Raw genomic sequence first — 20159 nt, forward strand, 5'->3', positions numbered from 1 at the left:
ATTGGCAAACATTGTTCCTCCCCTTGGGAAGAAACAAATCCAATGGCAAATGTAGAAGAAACTCTCTCAGGAGAAGTGATCTCAATTGAGTGCCTCAAAAAATTGCTCAAGTTTCCATATGTCTGAATCAAAAGATGCCAAATCCAATGAAACAAATCTTAACAGTAAAGATCTTTCTAGAACAACTTCCAAAGGAAATGATGAAGTGATGATAGGTGGGTTGTAGCTGTCATTAAAGAAGTGAATATCCTCAATCATGTCCCTAGTATCTACAATCTGACTAAACAAATAATGTTGCAATGCCTAGCAAGAAGTCATCCCACGAATTGGAGCCTGAAAGACAAGCATCATCCTGCTGAACTAAACTGATCTTTAAAGATGCATGTGGAGGAGGTGGAAGCCTCAACACAAGTTTCATGAACCAAGGTGGATGATGGAAGTACACAAAGGTTTAGGTGACCAAACTTCTCAGATATCTGATCCACTCTAGACGCATGAGAATGTAAACTAGTCAATGTTACTACAAGATCATCAGGAGCAAAGTTTGAGAATGCATACGATCAGGATGCATGATCAACTGTCCCAGCTGCAATGATCTCTCTACTCTACACATCTATGATAAGCATTGTATCAGGTGTGAACTCAATGATCTTCCTTGCCCCATTGTGTGCAATCTGATAGATGGAAAGGAGATTGGAGGATAGTGAAGAAACACAAAGTACATCATAAACTATGCCACCATCAATATCTATATATTCTTTCCAACAAACATTCATATATGTGTTGTTCCCCAATAGTATGTGTACTAATGCACAAGGTTCATATGAAGAGAACGTATTTGGAGATGAAGCCATGTGATGTGAGGCTCCTAAATCAAGAAGCCGTTGGTTTGATTGAGGATTGGTGGGTGCAAAGAGTCCATGGATTTTCATCTTCTCTACTCCACTTGTCATGCTTGCTGACCCTGAATGTGTAGGTGTAGATGTGGAAGAAGAGGATGTATTAGAAGACACAGATGAAGGCAACTGAATATGATTCTTTTGTAGAAGGTGTTTCAGCTCATTATTTTGTTTTGCATAACATTGATGCTCATCATGTCTTGTCTTTATGCAATATGCACATTCCAGTTTCTCCCTAAATTCCTTCCCCCCTTAGAAGAGGAAGAGGACTCAGAGATATCTTGTGAATGTGACTTCTTTGCTTGATCATTGTTCTGGAATCCTTGTGTTTTTGTTTCTCGTCTTTGCTATTTGAGCCTTTTGGTTGCAATAAGAGCTTTTGATTTGGAAGGCTCCAATGAGCTCATCTGTAACAACTTTGCATGCTTCTTGGTGAGTGATGTAGCAAAATAAACTGAAGGCATGGTAAATCTAGTACCAAGTGCATCTGTAGTAGCATATAAGGTGGAAAAGCAAGTGGCTAGGATGGAAAGAATCAATTGGGACTTCTATTTCTCAATACCACACCTTGACAACTACAATTTGAGAGACTTGAGTTTGGTGAAGAAGTATTGGATGCTGTCAAAATCTGTAGGATTCAAACTGATAAGTTTATTCTCTGTTTGAAATCCTCTCAAGGTATCTTTCTTCCCAAACAAGGACTCCTATTGAGTCCATATTTGATCGAGTGTAGTGCAAGATTCAACATGAAAGAGTAGATCAAGAGACAGACATGGATAATGTTCTAAAAATCTCATCACATTTGTTAAACCATTTTCTCTTCTCCACTGACTTTATTGGTTCAAGTTTTACACCCATGGTCACTCTAACATCCCTTGTTTTTCAGATGGATCTCCATTCTTTTTTCCACCCATAGTAATTTTATGGTGTGAGGAGACTTATGTGTGTTGGATCCATATGTTTTTATTGCAAATATACAAAATTTGATAGCGAAGAAACAAGAACTCTGACAATGCAAGAAAATTCCTCTTTGTTCCCTCGTTTGCATGTTTTCAAGAAAGTAACCAAAAAAACCTGAGATCTATGAAAACAACAGGTGCCTGGTAAATTTTTGGAAAAAAACAAGTTTGAGATCTGTGTAGAGGTTTGCATCAGCTTTCTAGTGCAACAAGACTCATGAAAAACCAAGGTCTGAGGAAAAAGTTATGAGCCTTTGAGTGAAAACAGCAAGATCTGGATTCAATTGGCAACAATTTTCACTCATAATAGAATCTAGAAAAATGAGTAGCACCATTAGATAGGGCTTGGATTGGAAATTTCCAATGTTATATGGTTTTGCCAATGATAGAATTTGTATGCTTGATTTATTCCTGATTGACGAAAAGTGCTAAAATTTGGCTTCAAATGTGAACAAAGGGGCCAAAAAATTAAGCCATCTGACACATGCGAGACTAGGAACTAGCCATAGGGGCTGGTCACAAGCCCCTATCCCCCAGTTGACAATATGCTCGACAACAGGTAGAGGGAGGGGCTTTCTCAGTGGCATTGGTGGCAAAGTGGCAGTGGCTCATGAGTGGCTGTCGATAAAAAATGGCCAACAGTGAAGAGTTGCTGTGAAAAATCTGGCGGCAAACATCAAATTGATGATGTCAGCCTTTTTTGTGCATGCACAAGCATGGCTATGCCAATGGAAAAAGTGTACGTTGTCAAATTTAATAATTTCATCGGATTTTGTTTTTTAAATGTCACTAGTTATTTTTTATGCTAGATTTATTTTTGCACCTTGCGCGTTATTGGTTGCCATGCTTGTGTAGTATTGTATGTTTTACGAATTCATATGGCTGTACCAAAATTTCACCTTGAATTAAGTGCCTCTCCAAAAAAAATCACCTCAAAAATCCCGATCACCAATTTTGACGATTCGATAGACGATAGGGTTTTTGGCTGTTTTGAATGATATGATGAGGTCCATTTGGCTTCAAGATGCACAAGTTTTTTCCTTAAGGCTGTATCTTTCGAAATTAGGACAAGAAGTTGCAGATCTAGTGCTCTAATACCATGTTGAAGTTTATGGTTAAACCCCATTGCTCCTCAGAATCACATGCAAGCAAAATACTTGTCACAAAGAGAGATCAAAGCAATTGAACTGCTTGAAAAATATAAAATTGTTTTGATGCAATAGCTTAAATGAATAATTACAATGAATGATGAATCCATATAAAAAGGAAAAAGAAACGCTAGATCAAACCCTAGGCGAGGATTAAATCACATTATGACAGGTGTCCTCATCCAATGCTATGAGACAAAAAAAGAACAATGTAATAATAAGAAAACATTTCCTAAGATAAGCCTAAGTGCATAAAGTAAAAGGGGCCTAATAATTAAATTATTATTAGGTGATTTTCCTGTTTACTTAAACACCAGCAACATACCTCCTATCAATGCCCTCTCTGCCAACCAAACACAACCTTCTATTTAGCTTGAAGGTTGTGGCTCTTGCTGTTGGCTAATCAACTCTTCTTAGTTCCATCAATCTTTTCCGACTGACAACATGGTTTCAATCAAATGCATAGCCTCTACCTTGGCTTATAGTATGGTTCCAAGTTGTGCCTAGCTTCTTCCAAGGCTCCAAAAATATACTACCGAGGTCCTCAGCCAAACTGCTATGGCTCTAAGTTGTGCTAGGCTCTTTGAATTTTTTTGGTTCAATGATTGCAATTGAATCTTAAATTTTATGATCAAATTAGAGATTTATTTTACTGTATCAATTCACTCAGCAATAAAATTGAGAGAAAGAAAGAACAAACATTATCCATTGGGCCATGAGAAAACATTTGACTTGGGAAACCCTTTTGAGAAAAACCTAAGACCAAAAGAGAGCAAAGAATGTATTAATCTGCAAAATCATAGAGCTCATCAAATACAATTGTAATCTCCTTCATCTTGTTTTTACATTTTGCTAATATATGACTTGTCTCATAATCACACTGCATATTCGACAATTTGCATCATCTATCTCTATTAAACATATTTGTGATCCATCTCCTTTATGTTATAGTTGTCGTTGCGAGCTCAACAAACTCAAATTAACAACTCACCATGTGTCCTCAAATTAAAGGAGATGGATCGCAAACTCACCATGTGTCCTTTCCACACTCTAACTAATTAACATTTGACCATTTGAATACAAGGCATCACTCAATTGAGATCCACTATTGTGCACAACATATATTTAATAAACACAAGTGAGCTCATATGGATCATCAATGAAATTCTCACTATCCTTCATTAACACCTCTCAAAGTCTTGAGGGTTGGATAAAAACATGAATGAACGACTCTTGAGATTTTATAGTGCCTAATACTCTAAAGCTATTAAAAAGCTTTATGGCTGTTAGATAATTGGGTAAATCAATGACTCCCATGTATTGCTTCAACGCTTTTAAGATTGACAATTGTTGGTTTATGCAGCATGGTGACATCATTGCAGGTCCTACCAATTGAGCACATTGATGATGTTAGATGGTATCATTTTAGGCTACACTAATCACCGAGTGCTCCTTATGCAAAGATCATGTTTTGTCCCCTACTAGGAGGATGCCAATTTCCATTGTTTAACATACATTACTATGCAACTAAATCAAATTAATTTAAGAAAACAATGAATAATTCATAATATATTTGAGAGTTAACATATTCAAACCCACTTTCATACTTCTCTCCAAACTCAACCCTAAGGAGGACAAGGAGTACTTGTCATAGGGTGCTCGGATACCAATCTACAAGTGGATTCCCTCAAGGTTTCAAGGTTTCCAGAACACATATTCATAACCATCTTGGAACTATGCCATCAGGGTTTCAGAAACACATGCCTTAGCCTATCTCGGGATTCCCCACCTTGTGAGGAATTACTCCAGCTGTTCCCTACAACCCATCTGTCCTCAAAGGGGCTATAGCAAGAGACAAAGGGATACTACAAATAGATTATGATGTGTGTGTGTGTGTGTGTGCGTGTGTTTGCGTGCGCGTGCGTGTGCGTGTGCGTGTGCTTCATTCATATAAATTGATACCAATGCTATATCATATGAATTGGACCATATATTGGCTCTTAGCCTTATTAGCTTAAAAATATTATATTTGTAAAGCAGTATTAAATTGTATCCTGGCTGTTACACATGGTTGTTTCACTTAAGAGTCACGACCTGTGCTTTTAATGATCACTGCTTGTTAACCAGTGAATTGATTACTTCCTAACACCTCTTGATAGTAATTTGGACATGTGATTACTTCCTCTATTGTGCAGACCACACCCTTCTATTATATAACCGATCTGATCTTAACTGATTAGTCTCTTCATTTAATCGATATCATGGTAAAGTAATGGATTCTTGCACTAATGATCTTCACTGATTAGACATAATCATTGTTCTAGTAGACAACACATTTCTTCATAGAGTGCCGATTCATTTATGTAACATCCTCCTTAATAACGATTCAACTACGATTGACAGCATTCCATATGATTTTTGATGTAATCCCGATCCATATTTTAATCACTGTTCATACTGTATTGAGTCAGGGTCATGAAAGATCAACAAATGATGGTCATCGTGCTCTTATCCCATCAAATTGCTCGAGACTTTGGCTTGTGGAAAACTAAAACCACACCAAAAAACCTTGAGAGCCCTCCAATATGATGTCATAAGATGATCGCTGATTCTCATGAGTTCTCAATAATGCACAAACCATCGAAATTGATGTGTGCTCTTTTCAGCTCATGTTGGTGGTTGTAAACTATTTCGTCTACTCTACGAATATGGAATTCTTTGCAAGTGAACAACACTCAGCTCATTGAATTCCAACATGAAGTTGCAAGGGCTTGATCCTAGGTGTGGTGGTTATATTATTGCATTGTTTAGTCTTTGTTAAGATGTATCTTCACCTTAAGAATATGTTTGAAAATTTGCCTTAACCCCAAACCATCAAAATTGATGTGCCCTTCTCAGCTCATGTTGGTGCAAGCGAACAACACTCAACTCATTACATTCCAACGTGATGTTGTCAGGGCTTGATCCTAGGCTGTAGTGGTTATATTATTGCATTGTTTAGTCTTTGTTAAGATGAATCTTCACCTTAAGAATATGTTTGAAAATTTGCCTTTACTGAAGTTGATGTGTGAGTTTGCTTTGAAGTTTTTACAAGTGATATTTATAAAAATAAATTGAAGTACTTTTCCTTTGGAGATTTTGTTTTACTATTTGTCATTCAACACATATGAAGTTGTGGACTTTGATTGATGAAGACCAAAATAAATGATTTGTCTGTTATTGAGTATATTTATGAGTTTATGATTGTTGAAGTTTATGCCAGGCAATGGCTTCTAAAATGGATTGATGCTAGTTTTGCAAACAATGATGTGACATGGCAAGGGTCAAGAATCTAAGTCTCTATATTAGAAAACATGTCATGTACTTCGCATGCACTTATGTGTGCTTTTGGCATGACATCCCGATTTCTTGTAAGGAGTTATACACTGTAGTTTGACTTTTCTATTTGTAAAAGTTTGATGTCATTCTTCAAGATGCTTGATTGGAAAGATTTGTACCGCACACATGCTGGAAGCCAAGTAGAAAATGAAGCATAATTGGTATGCTGAAAATATTATTTTCTGGTTCAAGGGTTTGTATTGTTAACCAAGGGTTTATTTCTGTCAACTGTTGAAACTTGAAAGTCTTAACATCTACAATTTAATTGTTTATTTAACTTCTTTTGGCATTGCTTTAGGTACACTTTCTAGTCGTACAGAGGGTAGCACAAGATATTTAATCCTTTTCTAATTAGCTGTGGAACTTGTAAGCCATGGATTGATGATCCTAGGAGCTAATATCCTAAGGTTAGAGGAAAACATGTGTTTTAGAAATTGGGTAGCTAGTAAATGCTGACAGGTGTTCCCAATGTAAAGTACAACTTATAATTTGAATAAGATTTATGTTACTATATGCAGGCTTATATGTTTTTTAGGTGTCAATAGGTATTTGTTGGTACATGCATGCATAAACTCTTGTAAAGGTTTTGTTTTGGTCTGTTGATTTTCTCTAGCTTATGACCAAATTACAGGCTCTTGCAAATGGATGTAAGAGAGTACTCTTGTGACTGAAGTTTACATCTACTTTTCTTTCATGTTTACAATGGCTTTAATATTTATCATGATGGAAATTCCTTGAGTGCATCATGACTTGGGTCAGTAAAATCTTTGTATTATTGTTTGATTGTTTATATGGACATGAATTGGTTTATCAAGATTCTATTCCAGTTGAATTCTAGTTCTCAATCTTTCCAATGGATTAGACATTTTTTATCCAACAAATAAGCTAATTCTTTAGTGATTTTAATATATGTCCATCTGGCTAGGTTTACTGTGCTTTTGGCCAATGAATTGGGAAATTGGTAATTATAGTCAAAATTTACAATATAGTTTGCTTGGCAGTGCTATTTGCAAAGTAATTTACTTTTCTTATTCTCTGAATGTTCAAAACATTTTTCTGCTGTATAACTAAGGTCTATGCAGGAACCCAAGGATATAGAGGAAATAGTTGAAATAATTAAGCTTGCATTTAGTCAAGCTCAGAAAAGGAATGATTTATCTGGGAGCAGTATGTTCCGGCGTTTAAATGTTGCAGAGGCTAACTCAGATCTGTTGAGCGGTAGTTTACACGAGCCATGGATCTTAATGCTTTATATGTACTAATATAGATTTTGGTTGTACTTCAAAAAATATGATATTTTCCATGGCTCTCATTTAGGACTATATATTGGGACTTTTGGTCACCACAATTCAGAAGTGGTTCAGCTAAGGCGCACATATGGGCATTGGCAGAACACAAATGAAAGTCTGAGTGAAAATTCTAAACTAGAATTCTTTGAGTATGTAGAAGCTGTAAAATTAACTGGCGACCTGAATGTACCTGCTGGCCAGGTAGAGAGCTGTGATCATATTAATTATTTCCTTTTTTAAAATAATTGTCTTGTTCTTGGATATTAAGTTTACCGAATGCTGTACTATTGACCGTGAGACTTTTCATCCTTATGGGTACATACATGGGTTTTATTTTGATTATTTGTCTTACAGGAGTTTGATTTATTCATGCAGGTTACTTTTCGAGCAAAAATAGGCAATACAAATTCTCTATCAATTCGTGGAATTTATCCAGAGGAACTGGGAGTGGTATTTAAGTTTTAACTGTACAAGTTAGATAATGTCTATTCATTGTAGGCCAGACTTTCTAGCATCAGTTTTCTGTCAACTGGAAACCTAATTTATATACTATGCAGATTGCTAGGTACAAAGGCCAGGGAAGAATTGCAAGGGCTGGTTTCCGTAATCCACAGTGGATTGATGGTGAATTAGTGGTACTTGATGGAAAGGTAATGATGGCAGTAGCTTATGAAACTGATTTATTAATTATAAGAAAGAACCTAGTGGTCAGTCTTCTTTTTGGGTGTTCTGCTTTACTTACTCATATCATTTGAACAGACCATAGTATGATTAGATCTCTCTTCAAGAGGCTTAATGCGGATTTTTAATTTCTGCATTCAGGGTGGTGGTCTTACAGAAGGTGCACAACTTGGCTTTGTATATTGTGTGTCGGAAAAACACATTCTTGTGTTATTCAATCGGTTGAAGCTTCAATAATGAGATTTAGATTTTTCATTGTCCATATCCGCTATTCATTGCAAACATATTTTTATAGAGGACTTGTTATGGTCAAAGATATCTAGCTTCCTGTATGCCATATTGTATGAATTTAATTTTTTTTTTCTCTCGAGTACCTTGGGGAAATTGATCTTTTTAGGTATGCAAGTCGGATGCAGTACTTGCTAATTTTATTGCTTGGATGGACTCCGATGCAAATTGTCATCAGGCCTCTTTTACTAGGAACATGAGAGATAAGGAGTTCACATGAAATCATCGCTTAGATGATTGAATTCGAATGTAATTTAATGGATAATACGAACCTGTAGAGCATATTCCATTAGTCCTTGGAACAGTCTTACTGTTTGACAATGATTGTGAACATGGAATTTAGAGATGTTATATTATGTCTTCTAATGATAAAGGTTCCAAATTTCTGTACAGTACATCTAACTTAGTAGAAACTTGGTTCTGGACCATTTTCTGTGGTAGCAAGTTAAAATGAGATTATCAGATGTATTTTTTCCTTGTTGGTGATTTCTTGCTTTGATTTAACATTTTATTTAATCATACACCTGAAATTTTTCATTTTTTATAGCATATCTTGAGTTTCGGAACCATCAGTATAAAATATAATGGCTTTTATACTTACGAGTGGATCATAATGTTGAAAGGCTTTGGGATGTTTTTTGTATTTGCCTTGTATTAATATTGGAATTTTTTTCCATACTAGGAACTGCAGCTATTGTAATGATGAGATTTTTTAAATAACCCTCTACAATTATCACAATATCTAAGAAAGGATATTTTATGACCATGACATTAGTTTTCAATAGTTTTAGCTGACTCGTCCAATCAATGTGATCTTAGTTTAATCTTTTTAGTTTTGAAGTTAACCGAGTTGCTCTCTGCTTTAATTACTGTATCGTAAAGTCTATAGGCAATTCATCATTTTCAAGGTTCTCATTACAAAGGTGGAGCAAATGATTGCATCAAGTCATATGGAAGAAACAAAATAGGATAATAGATTGAAGTATTTACCAAACTCATACGTATGACTTGGAAGTTTGGAAAATTCATTCACCTCTAATTTTGCCCAATGTTTTATTAGTGAATACTCAAATAATTTTCATAGTTTTCATTCTTGAGTTTGTGCTTGGTGTACTTACTATATTGGGGAGTGCTTGGAACTCTCACTGTTTTGGAGAGTACATTTTTTTTTTCCTGTTATAACATAGTGTGCATCTTTTTCTATTATATCAAAAAAACATTTCCCAAAGGTTAGAACTTGGAAACTAGTTTCCAGAATTCCAAATCTACTTCTCTATCTTTGAAAATTATGGACTCCTAGAGATGGATTTTATTGTGACGTTTTCACACATCGCCCCATTGCAAATGGGGACCCCCCCCACTTTTTTTGCTTTCCAAGTTAGTTGCCTTAGCTTCGTTGTCTTAGTGTTGTTGTGTCTTTGCTATTAGCCTCTTACATGTAATTGCATCGGGGGCGATCAGGTCTCTCTCTTCAAGATAAAGTAAGGTACAACATTATCTTCAAATGGTTTCCCTTGTTCTAGAGCAATTCCAAACGCCATGACTAAGGATGAAATTTCACGAGTTAAGAGGTGTGTCTAAGGATTAAGATTATTAATATCACCTAATCTAGGTCAATTAAGGTTTGGGATGAAGGTTTGTCTCAATAATGTTGAAAGATCAAGATCTAGTGCAAAGGAGCCTTAGATGATCAAAGGATGAAGTATTGAATCAAGATTTGAAAAGTTGCCAAACATAACCTTAAAATCTTGATGAAGCTTTTGGATGCAAATGGATTGCAAAGGTCTTCTAGTTGGCCAACTAAGAAGTGAATTGCAAAGCTGGTTGGTTGATCAGATGTCAACTTGCAAAGGTACCTCTGAAAATTGACTTGGTGTTGAGTTGCAAATGGGTCTTAAAAAGCCGCCTTGGTCAAATATTACAAAGGTCTTCCTAAAATCAGCCTTGGTGGATAAGTTGTAAAGCTCCTTCCAAAGATCGCCTTGGTGGTTGAATTGCAATGCTTCCTCCAAAATTTCGTCTCGATGATGAAATTGCAGTGGTGATTGAAATTTCGACTTCAAGAATGAGTTGCAATGGGGTCTCAAAATGCCGCCAAGGTAAGACTTGCAATGGTGCCTCTAATTGCCACCAAGAAGCAATTCTTGCAATGGTATCCCTAAAAGTCGACTTGATCTTAGCTTGCAATGCTCCTTCAAAAAGCCGATCCAAGTATTACATGCAAATGACATCAAAATTTCTGCCATCTTGATCTACTTGCAATGGGGTCCTCATATGCCGCTTAGGTGTTGAGTTGCAATGCCTCTTCAAAAATCTGACTTGATGGCTAACCTGCAATGACCACCTAAAATGCCGATTTGATGTCTAGTTGCAAAGGTGGTGTGAAAAGCTGATCTACGGTTCAACTGCAATGGTAAACATGAAATTTTAAAGAAGTCAAGAGAATTCAACTTGGAGATTGAGATACAAAGCTACTTCAAATCTTCCCCTTCAAGCAAAAGTTGCAATGGTCACTTAGAAGTCCGATTTGATATGAAGTTGCAATGGTGCCTCCAAATGTCGCTAAGGTATGAAGATACAAAGCTCCTCCAAGAAGCCATCAAGATGTTTAAATGCAATGAGGTCATGAAATGCTGCCACAATCAATACTTGCAATGGTCATACAAATTTACGCCATGAAGGCTAAGTTACAATGAACCCCCATAAAGCTGCCTTCATCAAAAGTTGCAATGGCATCTCAATATGCCGACTTGAAGATTGATTTGCAAAGATCCTCTAAATTGCCGCCAAGAGCTAAAGATGCAATGATGTCTCAAGAATCCAAGTTGCAAAGATGCTAATGAATACTGCCTAGGTCAAAGGATGCAATGGTGTGATGAAATTCTACTAAGTAAAAGACATACAAAGGTGTTGCCGAAAGACAACCAAGGGGAAAAATTGTAAAGCTCCTCCAAATTGCCGTCTCAACCCTGAGATGCAATGGTCTTTCAAAAAGCCACCTAAGGTGACAAGTTGCAAAGCCCCCTTGAAATGTCACCTCAATGCTAGGATGCAAAGGTCTTCTTAAAATCCGCCACTACATTAAACTTGCAATGGTGTTGTCAAATGCCCCCATGGAGCAAAGTTGCAAAGCTATCCCTAAAAGCCACCATGGTCAAGTGTTGCAAAGATCTTTCAAAAATCCGACCAAGGGTTTGAATGGCAAAGGTCTCATGAAAATCCGCCTTCATGTCAAACTTGAACATGAATCTTGTATATAAACAAGATTCATTCTACACAACAAACATCTTTTATCAAGTGTTGTTAGCCTTGTGCAAATTCAGTCAGCAAACTTGGAGGAAGAGAGCGATTCATATTTTCATGCTGCTGCAAGTCTATCTGATCCTTGAGCGAATCCTTTGGACAACTTGCTGGGCAAGGTGGTGCTCTATACTTCAGTGATCTCCTTCTTCAAGTGGTGTGGATATTCTAATCTCTCTGAAGACATACTACAACTGCATATACTAGGTTTAGTCTACCCTAGATTGGCACTCAATCAAACAAGTAATCCGATTCATGTAATCTGCTTATGAATAAAGGAACTGATCTGAATCTTTGATGCTGGGTTTTTTCCTCCAAGAGGGAGGTTTTCCCAGGGTACTTGTGTCTTGTGTTGTGTGTTTTTTTTTAATATTATTATTTCTGCTTATTCTCAGTCTGTTCATAATTTAAGTAACTAGATTAACATCTGATTGCCTAAAACCAACATGGTATCAGAGCCAAGTTCGAATTAGGGGTAATCAGATTGATTGTAGTTGTTCGTCCTCTTTTCAATTTGCTCTTATTACTTCATTCGAAATGTTGAACTGTCTCAGGGTTGAAGATAGATTGGATGGTGCATCCAACTTCACGTCATGGAGATTCCGAATCATGCTTGCATTAAATGGAAGTGATCTTGCAGACTTTGTGGAGAGATCTTCCATTGAACTTGAGGCAGAAGAGGAAAAGACTTCATGGAGGAAGAAAGATTTTCAAGCTCAGAGAATGCTGGTTGACTCTGTGAAGGATCATATTGTACCTATCATCTCTAAGCTGAAGACTGCCAGCGAAATGTTCAAGACATTGGAAGAGATGTACGAAATCAACAACACTAGCCGTGCCCTAGCTTTGAAGCAACAACTTCATCACATCAAGATGATGAAAGGTGAATCTGTCATAGCATGCTTCATGAGGTTTTCTGATTTGAGAGATTAGCTCTAATCCATTGGGAAGGTTGTTGATGATAGTGACTTGACCATGCTTGCTCTCAATGGTCTTCCGACATCTTGGGAGTCTTACATTCAAGGAATTAGTGCAAGACCAGATCTTCCCAAGTTCGATCGTTTGAGAGAAGATTGCATACAAGAAGTCACGATTGATAGCAAGAGCAATTGAGCGTGATCATTATGATGTAGACAATCAAGTCCTTGCTTCGCATATGGTTAAAGGCAAAGGAAGGAAGTGGGATAGAGACAAAGATTCAGATCCCACCCCTAAATCAAAAAGAAAGGACTTATCTCACATCCAGTTCTTTAAGTGTGACAAGTATGGTCATTTTGCTCGGGATTGCAAATTCAGGTCCACTCCTCTTGCTTCCTCTGCAGAAGTTGGCATAGGGACATCTTAGGACGAGGAAAGGTCAAATGAAGACTTCCTTTTCTAAAAGGAGGAAATGTTAGAGGGAGCTTGACATCTTTAGCTTCAGAGGGAGCTTGTCAAGCTTAGAGGGAGCCAGTTTCTTTCAGCTTCAGAGGAAGCCTCATCTTTTGTGTAATAGTTTTCGTTCCACCCTCTGTGAGTAGGTATGGTGGATCCACCCTCTACGAGTAGGCATGGTGGTGATGCATTCTTCTCTGGGAGAAGTTTGAGGTGAAAACCCTTGTTCCACCCTCTGTGAGTAGGTATGGTGGGCATCATTGAAGAAATTCCACCCTCTGCGAGTAGGCATGGTGGTCCCACCCTCTTCGAGTAGGTATGGTGGGTATCATGGAAGAAATTCCACCCTCTGCGAGTAGGCATGGTGGTCCCACCCTCTACGAGTAGGTATGGTGGGTATCATGGAAGAAATTCCATGATGAGTTCATTCACCCTCTAGGAGTAGCTATGGTGAACGTATCATTTGTTTCATCCATGGGAGTAGCCATGATAGTAGCCACTTTGAGACTTGATTATTCATAGAATCCTCTCTAGCTAAGAGGGAGTGCTGAAATGGTTAGCTAGTTCAGATCATATTTTAATGTTGCCTTGTGGCAATTAAAATACTATCTTATTGTAATAAGGTTAAGCGATTTATGTCTAATAGGGTTGGGCCCAAATGTAAAGTGTGACTAAGCAATTCATGTCTAATAGGGCTGGGCCAAAATGTAATGTGTGGTTAAGCAATTCATGTCTAATAGGGCTGGGCCCAAAAGGAAACGTGTCACAACTTGCAAGTTATGTAGGCCCCAAATTGGGCGCCAAAAGTGCAAATTAAAATATGTAAAATAAAGGAAATTTGGTCAAAGCCGACTTGGAAAACTTGAACATGAATCTTGTATATAAACAAGATTCATTCTACACAACAAACATCTTTTATCAAGTGTTGTTAGCCTTGTGCAAATTCAGTCAGCAAACTTGGAGGAAGAGAGCGATTCATATCTTCATGCCGCTGCAAGTCTATCTGATCCTTGAGCGAATCCTTTGGACAACTTGCTGGGCAAGGTGGTGCTCTATACTTCAATGATCTCCTTCTTTAAGTGGTGTCAATATTCTGCTCTCTTTGAAGACATACTACAGCTGCATATACTAGGTTCAGTCTGCCCTAGATTGGCACTCAATTAGATAAGTAATCTGATTCATGTAATCTGCTTATGAATAAAGGAATTGAACTGAATCTTTGATGCTAGGTTTTTCCTCCAAGAGGGAGGTTTTCCCAGGGTACTTGTGTCTTGTGTTGTGTGCGTGTTTTTTATTATTATTATTTCTGCTTATTCTCAATATGTTTATAATTTAAGTAACTAGATTAACATCTGATTGCCTAAAATCAGCAAAAGGAGGATTGCAAGACCCCGACACCATGCAACTTCAAAGAGGAAAACTTCATCGACAAATACAAGGACATCAAGGAAGGTGACTACACAAGAAGGATTCAGTTATACAAGGAAATGATTTACAACATCAACAACATGAAGAGAATAACAAAGAAAGAGTTTCCAAAAGAGTGAAGGAGCAGTTATGACAAGGCAATATCAAAATTCAAAACTAAGGGTGAGTCAACATCTATACCTAGCGCCTCTGTTGAGACATTCAAGAGGATAGTTTCAGAAGAGTTAATCGAAGTTAGAGGACCATCATCATCATTGCCAAAGATGGATAATGTTGAGTATCAAGAAATGTTATTCAATACTCATTCATGATGATCTACCAAGTCTACAAGTGCAAGATGAGATGGCATCCTAGTCATCATCTCAGTCACTACACCAATCAGAGGAGACCTACATCAGCATGTCCAGATTCAGTGCACCTGACTCACCCATGGGGGCACAAACTCCAATGTACCTACCCCCACTATTTATTGGTCGAATATTCTAAAGAGGATATGTGTCCAAATGTTGTAATTATTTCATTGGCCACAATAGAGTTTGTTGTAACAAACCCTAATTAGGGTTTCATTGTAAAATCTTGACCATTGATCTCAAATCAATCTAGGCCATTCATTGTAAAATGAGCTATCTATATAAAGCTCAAGCTCTTCATTTGTAAAAGGGGAAATAGTTAGTAATGGTGAATAGTGAATAGTAGATAGCAATTAGAGTAGAAGTTAGATTAGAAGGCAAAGACTGTTGACTTGGTGGTCAGCACCTCCTTGGGGTTCGCAACATGGCTTCCTCTCGCCTCCCGTGGATCCTTGTCTCTGGCCGCTCTCCCATTCACTGACAACTCAAGATTTTGGTGTAATAGCAGTGGTGATTTCAACAAATGGTATCAGAGCATTGGGTTACGGGTTCGAATCTCAGGAGGTCCCCTTCATTCCGTCGGTGCGGAACCCTCAGTCGGTGCGGAGGGGGGAATTATTGACTTGGTGGTCAACACCTCCTTGGGGTTTGTGACATGGCTTCCTCTTGCCTCTCATGGATCCTTGTCTTTGGCCGCTCTCCCGTTCAACGACAACTCAAGCTTTTGGTGTAATGACAACGACGATTCCAGCAAAGATTGTTGCCAAAATCTTTTGTAAAGAGCATATGATTTCATTGAAGTTATGGTGAATTAATGTGTTATTTCAACAAGTTGCATGGTCTCTACTTCTCAATTCATTTTCTCTCATGTTGAATAGAATGAATAAAGGAAATCGTTGAATGCATTTGCATAGAATCTGTTTATTTCATACCACTAGCCTCTTGCTGATTGTAAGTGTGCCTTGTGTGGTCAACTGGAATGATATGAGCTTAACTTCAAATTGTTATATATCCACTGTTTATGCATTAACTTGAATGGTAATCAATGTCTGATGGTAATGATTTGAACATCTTTGAATTGCATCTTAGAAGATTGCACTAAAGTTGTGTCAAATTGTTCAGTTTAATAGTGAGACCTCGCCCAATAGGATTCCATCGAATCATTCACTCTTCTTGCATTCTTAGGATTAGAATAGACTCCTCAAACCCTATATCTTTTTCTCTTTCTGTACTCTCCAATCAAGTAGTTAGGATTTAAGTTGCAGCGATTCAAACATTTAAAAATTCAATGTAAGTCCCCTTGGATTACCAACAATCACATCAACCATTGAGTTTAGCCACACGTCGTGACCCGACATTTATGAACCTTGGAGTTGTCTCAAGTGATCCTTAAGCTAATCTTCAACATTTGAAAGGCTTTGATCTAGAGAGGATAAAATACTTTTGGGTATTTTATTCTGTGTTCGCATGTGCATGAAAAGCACATCAACAAATTTGAATCTTAAGAAAGGTTTCTGAGAGTTTCTAGCTGCACACTTGGAGTTTTCGGAATTGAGATGCAAAAACTCTATTTTTTGAAGTTTTCAGAAGTATTCATGATCGTTTCCAAAGTGTTTGAAAAATGTCATCACAATTTCCAAGAGTTTGTAAACTGTTTATGATTCTGTGTCTTGCCGCTTATTACATTAAGTATACTTCAAAATTTCTACCACATCATGATCTACTCATCTACAATTCTGATATAGCTGAAGTTTTTGAGTAATTTTTAATTTGTGATGCAACCTAATTTTTCTTGCAATTTCTTTCGTCCTTATCAATATGGTGAGTAGGTCATGTCAAACCTGTCTCAATGAAGGAGTGGGCCATTGAATAAGCAGTCACTGCAGACGCTGCATTCAAATATTCTGATCAAATTTAGATGCATGACACTTTGTGCAACATAATTTGTTTTTCCTAGTGACATTGAACTCATAGTAGAATAGTTGTGAGAATCATTGATTCTTCTTTGGAAATCTAGAATTGCAGGCTTTTCTCCTCACACACTCTCAGTGAGGAACAACCTCACTGATTCCTAAACTTGTTAAGGCTATTTTGTTTTTCTTCCACAACATTTTGAGTCATATTGAGAGTATGAAGGTCAAGCTTGGGCCGTCCTCGAGGATCTCTAGCAAGCTTTCCATCCATGTATATTGTAAATTATAATCGATTTGTTTTGAAAAGTCCCAGTTGAAATTGTTGTGGATGCTGAATGCAGGGATCTGAGTTTAGGGATCTTCCCCAGTCAAGTCAATTATGATAGATTTCCGAAGATGATCCTTAGGTTGGTTATAAAGAAGTGAATATTATACGGGAAGATGTCTTTCAAGAGACTAATAGTAATCATGGTGGCATGGGGAAGATAATCACAAGGAACGAGATTCCTGGTTCTTGTTGGGCTGATGAGGTTAATAATTATTTCTTGCATTGGGAAATCATCACACATTGTTACTTCAGATACCTCTTTGGTGGAATTCTCTACGATGAATAAAATTCCGTATGATGCAACTGATGGAGATTATATTGCGTTTATACAGAATATTGTACGTTAGATTATAATAGTAAGTAAGTAAATAAATAAATAAAACAAATTTGAGTTTTGGAAACTTTCCCATAAGTAGTTGGTTTGGGGGTTAGTTTAATAGGCAAATATGAACATCTTTATGATTGAATAAAAGAATGAATCCCAGTGAGATCAATTAAATAAAAATTTTTATTATGCGTAGGAATAATGTAATGAGTTTTATTTTTCTTTATGCTCTACCATTTTCAACATTGTTCAAAGCAACACACGATCCTATGCTGTCCAAAGAAGACATTGGTGCTAGATAGAGGCTGATGTTGAAAGTATATGCAGGCACATGAGACTGCTAAGGCATGGACATTATGGTTGCTTAAAAAAGTATTCAATGCATGAGGGAGGCAGAGGCATCGACTGTGGAGAAGACAATGTCAATTCAAGTGAAATCTGTCAATTTAAGTGCTTCTGACTGTAGCCTGGTAGAGTTCAAGTGAACGGATAAGGTAAAAGACAAAAGGTACTATCAAAGTATTCTTTGCGCGTGGTCTTTTCAAAAGCCTTGCCAAAGCATTGATTTTCTTCTTGCCGATTTAGAAGTAAATCAATCAAACACACATGAAATCAAAAGTATGAATGGTATATATCATGCAATCTTTATTTGTTGCCTCTGCAATGGAGAAGATTGAAAAGTGGCACCACGTGTAACAGTAATGTGGCATTATTTTCGATGGAAAATGACTTATGACATGGAAATTCAGAAGAGAAGTGGATGGAAAACCAAGTGCTATTGCAAGATGCCATTGGAGGCATATCTTGGAAATAACGTGCAACATATTATAATTCTGCTTGGTCAACAAATGATAGTAAGGCAATATCACTGATTGGCATTTGATAAAATTGATTACCTAGTAGTTAAGAAGAAGATGAACACATTTTAACGTCCACGAGGCTAAATATGGGACAAACCCCTTCACAAAACCAACTTCTACATTTCAACTCTTTTCTTGTGCAGTATGATGATGAGAGTGCCTAACTTCTCCACACACACTTCGTTGAATAAATTATTTCAAGAACTAGCTGCCAAGGTGTTTTCAAAACTGTGTCTGCTGGCCTCGAAAGCGTCACATTCTAGAATGAAGTGTTTTTGTTTCAACTTTACCTGAAGTGCCAAAAATGCACACTTTCCTCCCAAGCTTCTTTTGGTCTTTTCCAGTGCCCAGTTTCGCAGTGGAGTTGATGAGAATTAGTTCTTAATTGAGCAATGAGGATTTTGGCTTTCCATGATAAATTGGCCCCTATGTACCCCTTTTGATGATGGTTACACGAGGGGTTAAACTCTTCAATATAGTATTTTTTATTTCTCCCTAGCTCTTTATTCCAAGTACGCTTGTAGAACTTATCTATAACATAAGCCTTTATCTCATTATTCGAGGGACATGTGTTCAAGTATATATCCCCTTTTCTAAACCATTTGCTATTTTGTCGCATCCAAGTCTTCTTTCTTTTGCATAATGCGTCATTGAAGACGATATTAAGCCATCAACCCTCTTCCATTTGCTTAATTCTTTTCAAATAACTTATGAATCTCACCAAAGCAATTGCTTCCATAGGCGCAACCATAAAGTACAACCAAAACCACTAAAAAACAAAAGAGAGTTTGGGTAGCCTTCCAATCTCATAGCTCTGCCTCCCTGCATCTATTTTGAAAAGCATAAAATGCTTTCCAACCTATCAACATTCTCTTCTTTCTGCAACCTTCCCAACTTAGATTTTTGTTAAAGTCAATTCTGAGGTACTTGTAATCTGCCACTTCTTCAAGAACACTGCCTTCAAAGAACTTATGCTGGTTATGCTTTCTTTTGCTGAAAAAAACCATCACTTTTGTTATGCTAATGTTGATTTGCATCCCCACTGTTCTACAAAACTACTCAAGAGAGTGTAAGTGCTCTTGTAAGCCAAGAGGAGACCTAGCAATCAAAATAAGGTCATCCGCATACAAAAAGAGCCTTATATCTTTACACACTAATAAACTCCGAGTCATTATGGCTTTCCAAGGGAAACCATGATTAGTGAAAAATCCAAAGTCTTGCTTCAGCACCATTGTAATCGTCAAACCCAAGTGAGCTTTATTGCTTACGAGCCAAAGGAATTGACAAAATATGAAAAGATGAGAAAAAAAAGATTAAAATCAAAAAAGGAAAAAATGAATGAAAATGAAATATCAATATTGACTATGGCAACATGCGAGTAACTCCATCGGGACTATAGACGCTTGGCTGACAATGGAGCAATATTCGTGAGATTACATCAATAATCTCGTCAGGGCTATAGACGTCCGACTGGCAATGAGGCTCTATCCAGGATGCTTATGAAGTTTAGATAAACTACGTATCTAATCACGATGGAACTTGGAGGTCATAATGTTCTTGTTGAGAAATAATGAATACATTTGCACATACATGGGTAATCAAAGACAAAGTGCCTTGATCCGATTCAAGATTCTTCTTC

The 20159-nt window shown here is 37.2% G+C and overlaps 1 protein-coding gene across 1 annotated transcript in view; it reads left to right on the top strand.

The window, feature by feature from the left end:
- Positions 1–9037, top strand: part of LOC131041814 (protein EXECUTER 2, chloroplastic) — a 77690-nt gene extending 68653 nt beyond the window's left edge. Inside the window, exons 7-11 of the mRNA XM_057975034.2 lie at positions 7467–7602; positions 7702–7874; positions 8049–8123; positions 8231–8323; positions 8496–9037. Of these exons, the coding sequence (XP_057831017.2) occupies positions 7467–7602; positions 7702–7874; positions 8049–8123; positions 8231–8323; positions 8496–8591 (573 nt within the window). The 3' untranslated portion in view covers positions 8592–9037. The remainder of the gene's footprint in view (positions 1–7466; positions 7603–7701; positions 7875–8048; positions 8124–8230; positions 8324–8495) is intronic.
- The last annotated feature ends 11122 nt before the right edge of the window (positions 9038–20159 follow it).

Source organism: Cryptomeria japonica, chromosome 7, assembly GCF_030272615.1.
Source record: "Cryptomeria japonica chromosome 7, Sugi_1.0, whole genome shotgun sequence".
NCBI lineage: Eukaryota > Viridiplantae > Streptophyta > Pinopsida > Cupressales > Cupressaceae > Cryptomeria > Cryptomeria japonica.